Consider the following 15,668-nt stretch of genomic DNA (forward strand, 5'->3'; position numbering starts at 1 on the left):
ATGTCTGAGCCTAGAATTCCTTTGCCTGAATTCTTCTCGGGGAATAGATCTCACTTTCAAAATTTTAAAAATAATTGCAAATTGTTTTTGTCCCTGAAGTCTCGCTCTGCCGGAGACCCTGCACAGCAGGTCAGGATTGTAATTTCCTTGCTCCGGGGCGACCCTCAAGACTGGGCTTTTGCTTTGGCACCAGGGGATCCTGCGTTGCTCAATGTGGATGCGTTTTTTCTGGCCTTGGGGTTGCTTTATGAGGAACCTCATTTAGAGCTTCAGGCGGAAAAGGCCTTGATGTCCTTGTCTCAGGGGCAAGATGAAGCTGAAATATACTGCCAAAAATTCCGCAAATGGTCTGTGCTTACTCAGTGGAATGAGTGCGCCCTGGCGGCGATTTTCAGAGAAGGTCTCTCTGATGCCATTAAGGATGTTATGGTGGGGTTCCCTGTGCCTGCGAGTCTGAATGAGTCCATGACGATGGCTATTCAGATCGATAGGCGTCTGCGGGAGCGCAAACCTGTGCACCATTTGGCGGTGTCTACTGAGAAAACGCCAGAAAATATGCAATGTGATAGAATTCTGTCCAGAAGCGAGCGGCAGAATTTTAGACGAAAAAATGGGTTGTGCTTCTATTGTGGTGATTCAACTCATGTTATATCAGCATGCTTTAAGCGTACTAAGAAGCCTGACAAGTCTGTTTCAATTAGCACTTTACAGTCTAAGTTTATTCTATCTGTGACCCTGATTTGTTCTTTGTCATCTATTACCGCGGACGCCTATGTCGACTCTGGCGCTGCTTTGAGTCTTATGGATTGGTCCTTTGCCAAATGCTGTGGGTATGATTTGGAGCCATTGGAGGCTCCGATACCTCTGAAAGGGATTGACTCCACCCCATTGGCTAGTAATAAACCACAATACTGGACACAAGTGACTATGCGTGTTAATCCGGATCACCAGGAGGTTATTCGCTTTCTGGTGCTGTATAATCTACATGATGTTTTGGTGCTGGGATTGCCATGGCTGCAATCTCATAACCCAGTCCTCGACTGGAGAGCTATGTCTGTGTTAAGCTGGGGATGTAAAGGAACTCATGGGGACGTACCTTTGGTTTCCATTTCATCATCTATTCCCTCTGAGATTCCTGAATTCTTGTCTGACTTTCGTAACGTTTTTGAAGAACCCAAGGTTGGTTCACTACCTCCGCACCGGGAGTGCGATTGTGCCATAGACTTGATCCCGGGTAGTAAATACCCTAAGGGTCGTTTATTTAATCTGTCTGTGCCTGAACACGCTGCTATGCGAGAATATATAAAGGAGTCCTTGGAAAAGGGACATATTCGTCCTTCGTCATCTCCCTTAGGAGCCGGTTTTTTCTTTGTGTCTAAGAAAGACGGCTCTTTGAGGCCGTGTATTGATTATCGACTTTTGAATAAAATCACTGTTAAATATCAATATCCGTTACCACTGCTTACTGATTTGTTTGCTCGTATAAAGGGGGCCAAGTGCTTCTCTAAGATTGATCTCCGTGGGGCGTATAATTTGGTGCGAATCAAGCAGGGGGATGAGTGGAAAACCGCATTTAATACGCCCGAGGGCCATTTTGAGTATTTGGTGATGCCTTTTGGTCTTTCAAATGCCCCTTCAGTCTTCCAGTCCTTTATGCATGACATTTTCCGCGATTATTTGGATAAATTTATGATTGTGTATCTGGATGATATTCTGATTTTTTCGGATGACTGGGACTCTCATGTCCAGCAGGTCAGGAGGGTTTTTCAGGTTTTGCGGTCTAATTCCTTGTGTGTGAAGGGTTCTAAGTGTGTTTTTGGGGTTCAGAAGATTTCCTTCTTGGGATACATTTTTTCCCCCTCTTCCATCGAGATGGATCCTGTCAAGGTTCAGGCTATTGGTGATTGGACGCAACCCTCTTCTCTTAAGAGTCTTCAGAAATTTTTGGGCTTTGCTAACTTTTATCGTCGATTTATTGCTGGTTTTTCTGATGTTGTAAAACCATTGACTGATTTGACTAAGAAGGGTGCTGATGTTGCTGATTGGTCCCCTGATGCTGTGGAGGCCTTTCGGGAGCTCAAGCGCCGCTTTTCTTCCGCCCCAGTGTTGCGTCAGCCTGATGTTGCTCTTCCTTTTCAGGTTGAGGTCGACGCTTCTGAAATCGGAGCTGGGGCGGTGTTGTCGCAGAGAAGTTCCGACTGCTCCGTGATGAGACCTTGTGCTTTTTTTTCCCGTAAATTTTCGCCCGCCGAGCGGAATTATGATATTGGGAATCGGGAGCTTTTGGCCATGAAGTGGGCTTTTGAGGAGTGGCGTCACTGGCTTGAGGGGGCCAGACATCAGGTGGTGGTATTGACTGACCACAAAAATTTAATTTACCTTGAGTCTGCCAGGCGCCTGAATCCTAGACAAGCGCGCTGGTCGTTGTTTTTCTCTCGGTTTAATTTTGTGGTGTCTTACCTACCGGGTTCTAAGAATGTTAAGGCGGATGCCCTTTCTAGGAGTTTTGAGCCTGACTCCCCTGGTAATTCTGAGCCCACAGGTATCCTTAAAGATGGAGTGATATTGTCTGCCGTTTCTCCAGACCTGCGGCGGGCCTTGCAGGAGTTTCAGGCGGATAGACCTGATCGTTGCCCACCTGGTAGACTGTTTTTTCCTGATGATTGGACCAGTAGAGTCATCTCTGAGGTTCATTCTTCTGCGTTGGCAGGTCATCCTGGAATCTTTGGTACCAGGGATTTGGTGGCAAGGTCCTTCTGGTGGCCTTCCCTGTCACGAGATGTGCGAGGCTTTGTGCAGTCTTGTGACGTTTGTGCTCGGGCCAAGCCTTGTTGTTCTCGGGCTAGTGGATTGTTGTTACCCTTGCCTATCCCGAAGAGGCCTTGGACGCACATCTCGATGGATTTTATTTCGGATCTGCCTGTTTCTCAGAAGATGTCTGTCATCTGGGTGGTGTGTGACCGTTTCTCTAAGATGGTCCATCTGGTTCCCTTGCCTAAGTTGCCTTCTTCTTCCGAGTTGGTTCCTCTGTTTTTTCAAAATGTTGTTCGTTTGCATGGTATTCCGGAGAATATCGTTTCTGACAGAGGGACCCAATTCGTGTCTAGATTTTGGCGGGCATTCTGTGCTAGGATGGGCATAGATTTGTCTTTTTCGTCTGCTTTCCATCCTCAGACTAATGGCCAGACCGAGCGGACTAATCAGACCTTGGAGACATATTTGAGGTGTTTTGTGTCTGCGGATCAGGATGATTGGGTTGCTTTTTTGCCTTTGGCGGAGTTCGCCCTCAATAATCGGGCCAGCTCTGCCACCTTGGTGTCCCCGTTTTTCTGTAATTCGGGGTTTCATCCTCGATTTTCCTCCGGTCAAGTGGAATCTTCGGATTGTCCTGGAGTGGATGCTGTGGTGGAGAGGTTGCATCAGATTTGGGGGCAGGTGGTGGACAATTTGAAGTTGTCCCAGGAGAAGACTCAGCTTTTTGCCAACCGCCGTCGTCGTGTTGGTCCTCGGCTTTGTGTTGGGGACTTGGTGTGGTTGTCTTCTCGTTTTGTCCCTATGAGGGTTTCTTCTCCTAAGTTTAAGCCTCGGTTCATCGGCCCGTACAAGATATTGGAGATTCTTAACCCTGTGTCCTTCCGTTTGGACCTCCCTGCATCCTTTTCGATTCATAATGTTTTTCATCGGTCATTGTTGCGCAGGTATGAGGTACCAGCTGTGCCTTCCGTTGAGCCTCCTGCTCCGGTGTTGGTTGAGGGTGAGTTGGAGTACGTTGTGGAAAAGATCTTGGACTCTCGTGTTTCCAGACGGAAACTCCAGTATCTGGTCAAATGGAAGGGATACGGTCAGGAGGATAATTCTTGGGTCACTGCCTCTGATGTTCATGCCTCCGATCTTGTCCGTGCCTTTCATAGGGCTCATCCTGATCGCCCTGGTGGTTCTGGTGAGGGTTCGGTGCCCCCTCCTTGAGGGGGGGGTACTGTTGTGAAATTGGATTCTGGGCTCCCCCTGTGGCCACTTTGGAATTTAACTTGTGTGCATCATCCCCTCTGTTCACCTGCTCCTATCAGGATGTGGGAGTCGCTATATAACCTTGCTCCTCTGTCAGTTTCATGCCGGTCAACAATGTAATCAGTAGCCTTTCTGTGCATTTTCCTGCTACTAGACAACTCCCAGCTAAGTTGGACTTTTGTCCTTGTGTGTTTTTGCATTTTGTTCCTGTTCACAGCTGCTGTTTCGTTACTGTGTCTGGAAAGCTCTTGTGAGCGGAAATTGCCACTCTGGTGTTATGAGTTAATGCTAGAGTCTTAAAGTAATTTCTGGATGGTGTTTTGATAGGGTTTTCTGCTGACCATGAAAGTGCCCTTTCTGTCTTCATGCTATCTAGTAAGCGGACCTCGATTTTGCTAAACCTAATTTCATACTACGTTTGTCATTTCATCTTAAATCACCGCCAATATATGTGGGGGCCTCTGTCTGCCTTTTGGGAAAATTTCTCTAGAGGTGAGCCAGGACTGTCTTTTCCTCTGCTAGGATTAGGTAGTTCTCCGGCTGGCGCTGGGCATCTAGGGATAAAAAAACGTAGGCATGCTACCCGGCCACTTCTAGTTGTGCGGCAGGTTTAGTTCATGGTCAGTATAGTTTCCATCTTCCAAGAGCTAGTTCTCATATATGCTGGGCTATGTTCTCTCGCCATTGAGAATCATGACACTACCCAGTCCCAGATCACCTTTAATTGGAGACGTTACGGGTCTAGGAAAATGACGCCATTTTTTTTTCTAATAAACTTTGGATTTTTTTTCATCAACCTACACATGTTTGGTGTCTGCGAACTCGTCATGACCTGGAGAATCATAAAGGCAGGTCGGTTTTAGCATTTGGTGAACATGGTAAAGGAAAATATCCAAAAAAAACATTGTGGAATTGCACTTTTTTTGCAATTTCATCGCACTTTGAATTTTTTTCACATTTTCGAGTACACAATATGGTAAAATCAATGGTGTTGTTCAATAGTACAACTTGTCCCGCAAAAAGAAGCCCTCACATGGCAATATTGATGGAAAAATACTTTCAGGAAGATTTAGCAGACTTTGGAGTTGTGGTATATTGTTCTACTGTGCAGAGACTCCTGCACAAATATGGCCTTCTTGGAAGATTCATCAGAAGAAAACCTCACCTGCTTCCTCCTCATAGAATTTAGCAACAGAAGTATGCAAAAGAACATCTACATAAGCTGTGATGACATCGCATTTATTATTAATTATGTTAGTCATAGAATTCAGTGGGTCGAGGGACATGAACTATGAGACTGAATGTTGACTTATGGTAGGTTGAATTTATGTTTGAGCGGTTGCTGACTAGCTATTGTATCAGTCCTGGCAGCTTATTGTTCTCCTATCCTTGGAGGAAAAAGATGCAGGTTAATTGAACAATCGATGTTTGTTATTATGATGATTACTCATTATATCAGTCCATGCAAATAGTTGTTCTGCAAACATTAAAATACAAAATATGCAGGGCAATTGAACATTCAAACAGTAAGAGACTACCTCCTCCCACCTTCCCCCAATCCTGTGGGAAAATGCCTAAATAAGAGCTGTGGACTATAAAAGGGGGATATGTCTCTGTTTCCAGATACTCTACAAGACAACAGCCAAGGAATCATGGCTTCAACAGGAGGAATACAGATTTGATTCATTGACCATCACTGAACCCATGGAGATGATTTGAGAACCTAGGCTGGCACAATCCGGTCATCAGTGCACTGTCCGCTTTCTAAGCTTGCCGCTACCTCCTCTCTGTGGGTGTCTGCCAAAACCCAAAAGCAGGGTGCTGCTACTAGTTGGGGTAGTTGGCCCTAGAAGCCCCAAAGTCGCAGATGTTCTAATTCCCGGCAAGCCATCGGAAGGGTGAGACTTTGTGCAAATGACAATCTTATGTACTTGCTGGGACTGTACTATATGTTATTGTCTATTGGTGGTTCAATAAAGTATTGCCACACTGTGTTATCTTCACCCTGTGTTGTTTGAGTAGTAGAGTAGAGAAGAGAAAAGACATGCACTCTTGCTTTGTGATGGTGCTGACTGGACGTGGAAATATTCCACCAAAATGTAGTCCCAAGGATAAACAGTCGCACTCAAAGTTCCTTCAAAATTTTGCCAAGCAAGGGTTTTTTTTATTTTCAAAAACACCAAAATTAGACAATTCACCGCAGTGGTAAAAGGTAACGTTTCTACCCGCTGGGTCTTTATCAAACCTTACTTATAATAGAGACAGGTAGAGGACATGATCCCAAGTGAGGTACTGGAGTCCTGTTAGGGGCTGCTTGTGTGCTACATCTGGCGTCTGCGGTGGAGTCACCACCACCGCAGATGCCAGATGCCGCACACAAGCAGCCCCTAACGGGACTCCATTACCTCACTTGGGAACATGTCCTCTACCTGTCTCTTTATTATAAGTATTGTTTGAGTAGTATTCTGCCCATGGGAAAGGAGTATGAGTGTTCAATGGGATAAGCCCTGGTCCATGCGGTCTTTCTAAAGACAGCCAGGGAAGCGGACAAGAGCACTCACTGACCCTCATGTCCACAAACGTCTAATGCATTTTTTTGAAACCAGTCCTGTGGACTGATGAGGTTAAAAAGAACTCTTTGGCCACAATTATCAAAGGTATGTGTGGAGAAAAAAGGGCACGGAATTTTCAGGAAAAGAACGTCTTGCTAACCATTAAGCATGGGGGTGGATCAATTGTGCTTTGGCGTTGTGCTGCAGCCAATGGCACAAGGAGCATTTCATGGTTAGAAGGAAGAATGGAAATTTCAACAAATTCTTGATGCAAACATAACACCATCTGTAAAAAAGCAGAACCACACATCAAAATCCACAACAGACTATATCAAAAGGAGCAAACTGAAGGTTTACAATGACCATCACAATCCCCTGATCTGAACATCATTGAAGATTTGTGGCTATACCTTAAAATAGCAGTGCTTGCAAGACGACCCAGGAATCTCCCATAACTGCAAAAATTTTCCTAGTAAGAATGGATGAAAATCCCTCAAACGAGAATTGAAAGACTCTTGACTGGCTGCAAAAAGCGCTTACAAGCTGTCATACATTCAGAATGGGGTGCTACTAGGTACTAGTCATGCAGGGTGCCCATACTTTTGCTTATGTGTCATATTTAACTTTCGGCCTTTTAAAGATCATTTCATCTTCAACTTACTTAACTGTTCACAATAACAGTAATTTTGACCAGGGGTGCCCAAACTTTTACATGCCACTGTAACTAAACAGAGTTTTATAGAACATAACATTAAACTAAGATTAATAATATAAATTTAATTCCAAAATCTTCAGTTTTTCTCAAATTAGTTGATGCAAAAATGAATACAAATCATATAAAAAACAACTATATACAGATCTGGCAAAAATTAAGAGACCGCCACATCAAAACCCTGTTGTCAGGACTCTGAACATTTTTATTACCTTTTGTGCATTACTGCCCTTTTCCAAGATGGCGTCTTTGGTCTCATGTGCACTGTGTCTTCCTGCTATAAAACTCCACCCCAGCCTTCAGTCTGTGCTAGTACACGCCTTGTGCAGGCATGTACTACGGAGGACAGAGAATGAACTTCAATCCAATATTGCAGCCAGCATGCAGCCAGCGGGTAAGGAAAGGGTGAATCAAACAGCCGAAAACCCCGCCTCTATGGCTGAAAATTGTTCACTCCAAATTCAGGTGACAGAGTCCCTTTAAGTAACTGCAGTGAAATTTTATGGCAATTTTCTTTAATTCTCCTCATCAGAAGATGCTCCTGTTTATGTGTTAACTTTATTAATTTGCTTGGACTTCTCTGTGAGATAGTTGCAATTCCATCATTGTTAAATTTGTTGTATGAGTTTTGCTTCAGTATCCTGACTAATAAGTGAAGTTTTACTGATCCTTTTGTAGTCTTTATCTTTTTTGTGTCAATAAATTATTTTCTTTCTCATGTCTTGTGGCATTTCTCTTCCATATGGTGCCATTCCTGACAGCATGAAATGGGAAGGGGTTTTCTTTAAGTAATGCCTTTTTATAGTTAACTGTCTGGTGGACACCTGTTTAGTGAATTTAACTTACTTGTAGTTGAATTCTTGTTAATTAGACTTTTGCAGTCTAAACTTTTACCTTTGCCTCTAAAACTCTCAATGGTATGTACTTCTTTTTGCATCATGGTCTTGAATGAATTTAACAAAATTACTATTTTGGGTGTGCAAAAGAACACATCTTGTTTGCAATCAATGACCCACATTTGTGGGAGTATTTTTTAGTATAGTATCACACAGAAAAGGTTGATTCCGAAAGGAAGCTAAATGTTTTCTAACAAATCTGTTGAGCTATATTCATTTATTATGAGCAGTGTATATGGATTAACAGATTCATATTGTGTAGACATACATAGAGAGTTATTTCCAGTACAAATTCCTGCCAATCGCTGGTTGAGAACTATATAGACCTCATTTAGTCATGTCCTCTAAATTCTGATCTGAACTCTCAAGATCAGAGATAATGGTTTTAAGTGGTGATCACCCTTGCCCATCAGGATCCTATATGACAGGCAATTTTCCATCAACATTTTTATCTGAAAAAGGGTTTTTAGAAAGTCCATCACCTTCAAAATTATGGAAAGTTCAAACGTTCTTGATCTTGATGACACCTCGGTGGATTACCAGTGTATTTGAAATAAATTAAAGCAGCATGGTGGTGGCTCAGTGGTTAGCACTGTTGCTTTGCAGTGCTTGGGTCCAGAGTTCAAATCCAACCAATGACAATACTTGCAAGAAAATGTGTCTTCTCCCCATGTTTCTGTAGGTTTCCTCCAGGTAATCCTGTTTGCACCCACACTAAAAAGACATAAGTGATAGGAAATTTAGATTCTGAGCCCCAGTGTAGACAGTGATAAAAATGTCTGTAAAGTGCTCTAGAATTAATGGCGCTATATAAGAAAAACATAATTAATAATAATATAATAAGGTTAATTTACCTCTGCAAGTTATTCTCTGGCCCAAGTGTATCTTGGCCTCATGTGCCAGCATTCTGTCCAGTGTGACTGCTACAGACTGTATTTGTCACATGAGACAGAGCATAGGGGGTCGTGGCCTGCAGAAATTGGTATAGAAACCTTACTGTGACAACAGAAATTACTAGTGAAGTTATGTTCTTTACTAGTGCAGGGTATATGTATTTTTTAATGTACCCTTTTTTAAGACTTTTAACCTTGCGTATTGTTCATTATTATTATTTTATATTCTTTATTCATTATGTTTTGTGTATTAAGTATAATATATTCATTGCGGATTTTAGCCACCCATTTTTGTCTATAGGGAAAATCCGCAAGAAATCCACATTAGTTATGTAGTCCAAATTAATTTGCTGCAGATTGAAAAATCCACAAAAATGTTAATTTTCTGGCCCGAACATTAAAGCATCCTCCTCCATCCTTCTCAGTTGCCTAGCTAGGACTGTACTTCATTGCAGATTTTCCTCCTCAAAATCCAGGTGGATAATCTGCAGAATAATTTTATGTCTTGACCTATCATTATAGAAAATTTGACTATATATTTATTTCCTTGAAAAAATAGAACAATATTATTGCGATTTGTAGTCTACATGCCATTTATTACAATAAATCACTATTGGAATATTTGGATATTTTGTATAAAAGTACATTTTTCTTGCTTGAGTCAAAGTTTTAAATTCATTGACTTTCACACATAAAATTCCATACTGGATTTTCCTCAGATATACAGTAGATGTCTCTGTCTCTCTTTAAAGGATTTTGTTTTACTATGGCAGCTTTATCAGGCTTTCCATATTTAAACCCAGTGTGGCTTTCTACAGTGATTCACTGTTCGCGATCTCTCCGGCAAGCTATCTATTGTCTGAGGCTTTCTATCAGAACGTCACATTTAAGTGGCTGAGGACCAGCAGTGAAATGTATTGTGTGTGTTTTACAACTTGTACATAGAATATAACAAAATATAAAAATGTTTTTAATTTATTTTTTATTATTTCAATTCACAATGGAAATTAATTTCTAGTTTGCACATAGAATTTAGTGAGCCTTAAAAACAGTAAAGTGCCTAATTTTTGGCATGGGTGGCTGCAATAATATTCTAAGTATTCACTGTACAACCCAAGCTCAATCCAGGACTGACACGTCAATATGAGTACCTAGTGAATGACCTCAATATATGAGGAGGAGATGGATGGATGGATGGATGAATGAATGGATAGGAAGATACTCATTTTTTTTCTTTCTTTATCTACAGGTGTTGGAGAAAATCTTACAGACCCATCTGTTATTAAACCGGAAGACAAGCAGTAAGTTTAATCTCATTTTACAAAATGCCACTCAGAAAACCCAAAAGCTGATGTGACATTCAATAGAGATTGTCTGTCCATCTGTGCCCATCATAAAGGGGTTTCTCTGCAGATTGCTACATTTCACATGAGAGATGGTTTGTCTTAATCCACAGTTAAATGAGTCCGAGTTATATAAGGGGGTCTTCCAGGTTGAGTAACTGAGAAAAATTGTGTGTCTAATCACATTGCATATCTGTGCTGTATTTCCCTATTATCTGATAATTGAATAACACCACCGCATACATTATAGCAGCAGATGTGTAATTATTAGCTATTATTTTTCCTCTTTATTGCTACAGTCGGAGTCCCCTCTTTTATCTAGAGCTTTTTATTTCGCGAACATTCTTTTATTTGCCGGGAAAACAAGTTCTGTACAGCGAGCTGAAATCCACAGCCTCGTGGGAACTCTCGTCTGGCGTCTGAGGTATAGATGTGTCTGTTCCCCGGGACCTCTTTGAGCTGGAGATGAGCTGTTGCTGTGTGTATCACTTTATTATTGTACTAATTAAGTAGTTTCCACTTGTGTTGCATGAAATCGCAATGTTCCCAGGGAGTCTGCACTTTGGAGCTAAAGACAATGCTCATGTCAGGAATGAGAATGCTGGCTTTATGTGCAATAAGCCATTTTGGAGATCAGTCGGTTTGTTGGACCTTGTGAGCCACTTAAAATACATCAATATTGTTTCTAGTGTGACTATTCAATGTGGAATTCGTCATGTGTTGGTTTTATATTGCGCTGTGTTCACTGATCTCAAAGGGAACCAACATTTATAAGGGTCTCCAGGAGTTCTAAAAATATACCTAATAGTGATGAATAGGTTGAATAATAAAAAGAAATATATGCTCACCTCTCCATGTCTTCTGCTCTCTGCTTACTTTCTGCAGCGATTATGTGCCATACATTATTCACATGACTGCTGTCGCCAATCACTGGTCTCAGTGGTAATGTCGGCATATAGGACACATAATCGCTGACGACAGTAATTGACTCCTGTGGTCACCTTTTTTAACCTGTGGTCAAATCCGTATTAAAAAATGTAAAACAGATCTACAGTATTTTCTGAAAATATCTCTGTAGCAAATCTGTCCTGTGTGACTATAGCCTAATGAAGCCCTCCCATGAATATTTTTTTTCATCAAATGTGTGTATATGTGCATGTAGTATGATATTTTTTTTACCTACCTCTCTCCGGTGTCCAGTGCCATTCTGCTTCTCAGTGACGTCACTGCAATTCTGACTCTCAGCTCGCTCTATGCGTTAGTTGGAAGTCTCTTTTACAATGATAGCCTATGGAGCCTCGTTCTGACGTTCCACAGACTTGTATTGTAAAAGCCATTTCTGGGTCACACACAGTGCAGTGTTACCTGGAGAAGCTGCAGAGCAGTGACATTAATGAGAAGAGGAGCAGAACAGTGCTGGATCCCGTAGAACACTGTGCAGTAGGTGAGTATGTTAATACACTCACACTACACTCCATGCACACATTTAGAGAGAGCAGGTAATATCCTTAAACGCTACTAACCTGCAAATATAGGGTTAATCTGCAGGTTTACAGTGGTTTAAAGCCGTGCGGCTGCCGCACTGATAGCTCCGCTGCCTGGAGGAAATTCATTGATTCCTCCTGGCAGCCACAGGCTTTAAGTGATTGGGGTGCACCTTCAGTCACCGATCAGTATACAAGCCGTGGCTTTCCCCATGCCCCTCGCCCTGACTGAAAGCCATTTTTGTACTGATTCATTGCTGAGGCGGCTGTCAGTCAGTGACAGGCTGTGGTTACAGTCACGAACTACTACAGTACAGACCAAAAGTGTGGACACACCTTCTCATTTAAAGATTTTTCTGTATTTTCATAACTATGAAAATTGTACATTCACACTGAAGGCATCAAAACTATGAATTAACACATGTGGAATTATATACTTAACAAAAAAGTGTGAAACAACTGAAATTATATCTTATATTCTAGGTTCTACAAAGTAGCCACCTTTTGCTTTGATGACTGCTTTGCAATTGGCATTCTCTTGATGAGTGTCAAGAGGTAGTCACCGGGAATGGTTTTCACTTCGCAGGTGTGCCCTGTCAGGTTTAATTAGTTGGATTTCTTGCCTTATAAATGGGGTTGGGACCATCAGTTGTGTTGTGCAGAAGTCTGGTGGATACACAGCTGATAATCCTATTGAATAGACTGTTAGCTGCTTTTTTCTTGCCATAATACAAATTCTAAGTAAAGAAAAACGAGTGGCCATCATTACTTTAAGAAATGAAGGTCAGTCAGTCCGAAAAATTGGGAAAACTTTGAAAGTGTCCCCAAGTGCAGTGGCAAAAACCATCAAGCGCTACAAAGAAACTGGCTCACATGAGGACTGCCCCAGGAAAGGAAGACCAAGAGTCACCTCTGCTTCTGAGGATAAGTTTATCCAAGTCACCAGCCTCAGAAATCGCAGGTTAACAGCAGCTCAGATTAGAGACCAGGTCAATGCCACACAGAGTTCTAGCAGCAGACTCATCTCTACAACAACTGTTAAGAGGAGACTTTGTGCAGCAGGCCTTCATGGTAAAATAGCTGCTAGGAAACCACTGCTAAGGACAGACAACAAGCAGAAGAGACTTGTTTGGGCTAAAGAACACAAGGAATGGACATTAGACCAGTGGAAATCTGTGCTTTGGTCTGATGAGTACAAATTTGAGATCTTTGGTTCCAACCACCGTGTCTTTGTGCGACGCAGAAAAGGTGAACGGATGGACTCTACATGCCTGTTTCCCATCGTGAAGCATGGAGGAGGAGGAGGTGTGATGGTGTGGAGGTGCTTTGCTGGTGACACTGTTGGGGATTTATTCAAAATTGAAGGCATACTGAACCAGCATGGCTACCACAGCATCTTGCAGCGGCATGCTATTCCATCCGGTTTGCGTTTAGTTGGACCGTCATTTATTTTTTAACAGGACAATGACCCCAAACACACCTCCAGGCTGTATAAGGGCTATTTGACCAAGAAGGAGAGTGATGGGGTGCTACGCCAGATGACCTGGCCTCCACAGTAACCAGACTTGAACCCAACCGAGATGGTTTGGGGTGAGCTGGACCGCAGAGTGAAGGCAAAAGGGCCAACAAGTGCTAATCATCTCTGGGAACTCCTTTAAGATTGTTGGAAGACCATTCCCGGTGACTACCTCTTGAAGCTCATCAAGAGAAAGCCAAGAGTGTGCAAAGCAGTCATCAAAGCAAAAGGTGGCTACTTTGAAGAACCTAGAATATAAGACATAATTTCAGTTGTTTCACACTTTTTTGTTAAGTATATAATTCCACATGTGTGAATTCATAGTTTTGATGCCTTCAGTGTGAATGTACAATTTTCATAGTCATGAAAATACAGAAAAATCTTTAAATGAGAAGTTGTGTCCAAACTTTTTGTCTGTACTGTATGTACTGAGCGGTGACTGAAGCCGTGCCTTTATGACTGAAAGCCATATGCTGTCAGGTGGAATAAAGTTAATTTTCTCAAGGTTGCCGGCCTTCAGTGCAGCTGCTGCACGGCGTCAGAACGCTAATAATTTGCAGATTAACCTCATATCTGCAGGATAATAGCATTTTTTAACATGACAGGTTTCCTTTCATGAAATAAAATATTCATGAGACTGCTTCTTTAATAATGACTTGTCAGCTATGTTTGTGTGAATGAGAACATTGCAATAAATAAATGGTTGAAGATGACTATACTGAGAACAAATGCATTAAGAAGCTGTTGTGAATTCTTGATCAATAGTGATGAGCAAAATGTCTGGCATAGCTGTAGGGGTGGGGAGACCCAGCTGGTGTAGGGAATCTTACAATGAGCCCTAGGAAAGAAAAATATGCACCTTAGCCTTCCAGAAGGAAGTCAACTATTTTCTCTAAGTCATTTTCTGTAAGTCAATGTTATACCTATAAAGGAGCCTTAAATTGATGGAATATCAGCATAACCAAAAACACTTCTGTAGTCATCTGTTTCTGGAATTCTTGCTCCTTGTAAGTATAAAGCAGTTGACTAGATGAACTTATAATAATACTCTTTATTTATATAGTACCAACATATTCTGCAGCTCTTTACAGTTTAACAGTTCATACACAAGTCATAAGTACCAACATTTAAAATAATACAATAATTAAAGCAAAATAAGAAGTCTCTGCTCGTGAGAGCTTACAATCTACAATGAGGTGGGGGGAGACGCAAAGTACAGGTGCTTATTTACAATGTTGGTCCAGCCATCTTGAGGGAGCGGAGGAGAGATAAAGGCTGCATGAGATAATCACCAGCCAGTATTTGTGGTGCTATTGGTTGCGGTGGAGTTTGATGGAGGGTTATTCTCAGATAGATAGTGAATGACACACACAACCACCCACACACACAAAAGGACTTTGATTAGGGAACATGGTAGGCTGCTCTGAACAGATGTGTTTTCAGGGAGCGCCTAAAACTAAGTTGTGGATAGTCCTAATTTTTTGGGTAGAGCATTCCAGAAGATTGGCGCAATGTGGGAGAAGTCTTGGAGCCGGGTGTGGGAGGTACGGATTAGTGCAGAAGTTAGTTGAAAGTCACTTGCAGAAAGTAATGAGCAGGTAGTCTGATATAGCAAATAGATAATGGCTGCACTCAAGTTTATTGTGCTAAAGCAAGGAAATGTGCAATACATGAAATGTGAACAGCATAATGGCTTGTGAAATTTATGAAAAAACACATGAGAATTTAGCACAAAATTTGGCCAAATGTTGTGAGCCCATTCACCAAACGTCAAGGTAATCTCAGATCGAATGGGTAACTAACCTGTCTGCCTAGTGTGAACACTTACCTATGGCTAATAAAATGGTAAAGCCTGTATTTATAGAGGAGGTTAGAACCAACTGTGTTTGGATGTAATTAAAATCACAGCATGGTGAAGGGCGGGGCGTTCAAGTCAGAAAAAGCAATACATAGTAAATATAGAAAAACACAGTTGTCTCCCTCCCCCACGCCACCTCCTCACTTCGCCCCTTGTCTGTCGGTGTTCCTCAAGGCTCTGTTCTACTCTTCTCCATCTACACCTTTGGCCTGGGACAGCTCATAGAATCCCACGGTATGCAGTATCATCTCTACGCCGATGACACGCAGATCTACCTATCCGGACCTGACCTCACCTTACTTACCAAAATCCCACACTGTCTGTCTATGATCTTGGCCTTCTTTTCTGCTCGCTTTCTAAAACTGAACATGGACAAAACAGAATTCATCATCTTTCCCACATCTCA

General features: G+C 42.0%; 1 protein-coding gene across 2 annotated transcripts in view; it reads left to right on the top strand.

The window, feature by feature from the left end:
* Window positions 1-15,668, top strand: part of TRPM6 (transient receptor potential cation channel subfamily M member 6) — a 292,688-nt gene that overhangs the window by 239,322 nt on the left and 37,698 nt on the right. For both annotated transcript variants that reach the window (XM_077249032.1, XM_077249033.1), the window contains exon 37: window positions 10,311-10,362. In XM_077249032.1, coding sequence (XP_077105147.1) covers window positions 10,311-10,362 — 52 coding nt within the window. The remainder of the gene's footprint in view (window positions 1-10,310; window positions 10,363-15,668) is intronic.

The sequence above is a fragment of the Ranitomeya variabilis genome, chromosome 1 (genome assembly GCF_051348905.1).
Source record: "Ranitomeya variabilis isolate aRanVar5 chromosome 1, aRanVar5.hap1, whole genome shotgun sequence".
Classification (NCBI taxonomy): Eukaryota; Metazoa; Chordata; class Amphibia; order Anura; family Dendrobatidae; genus Ranitomeya; species Ranitomeya variabilis.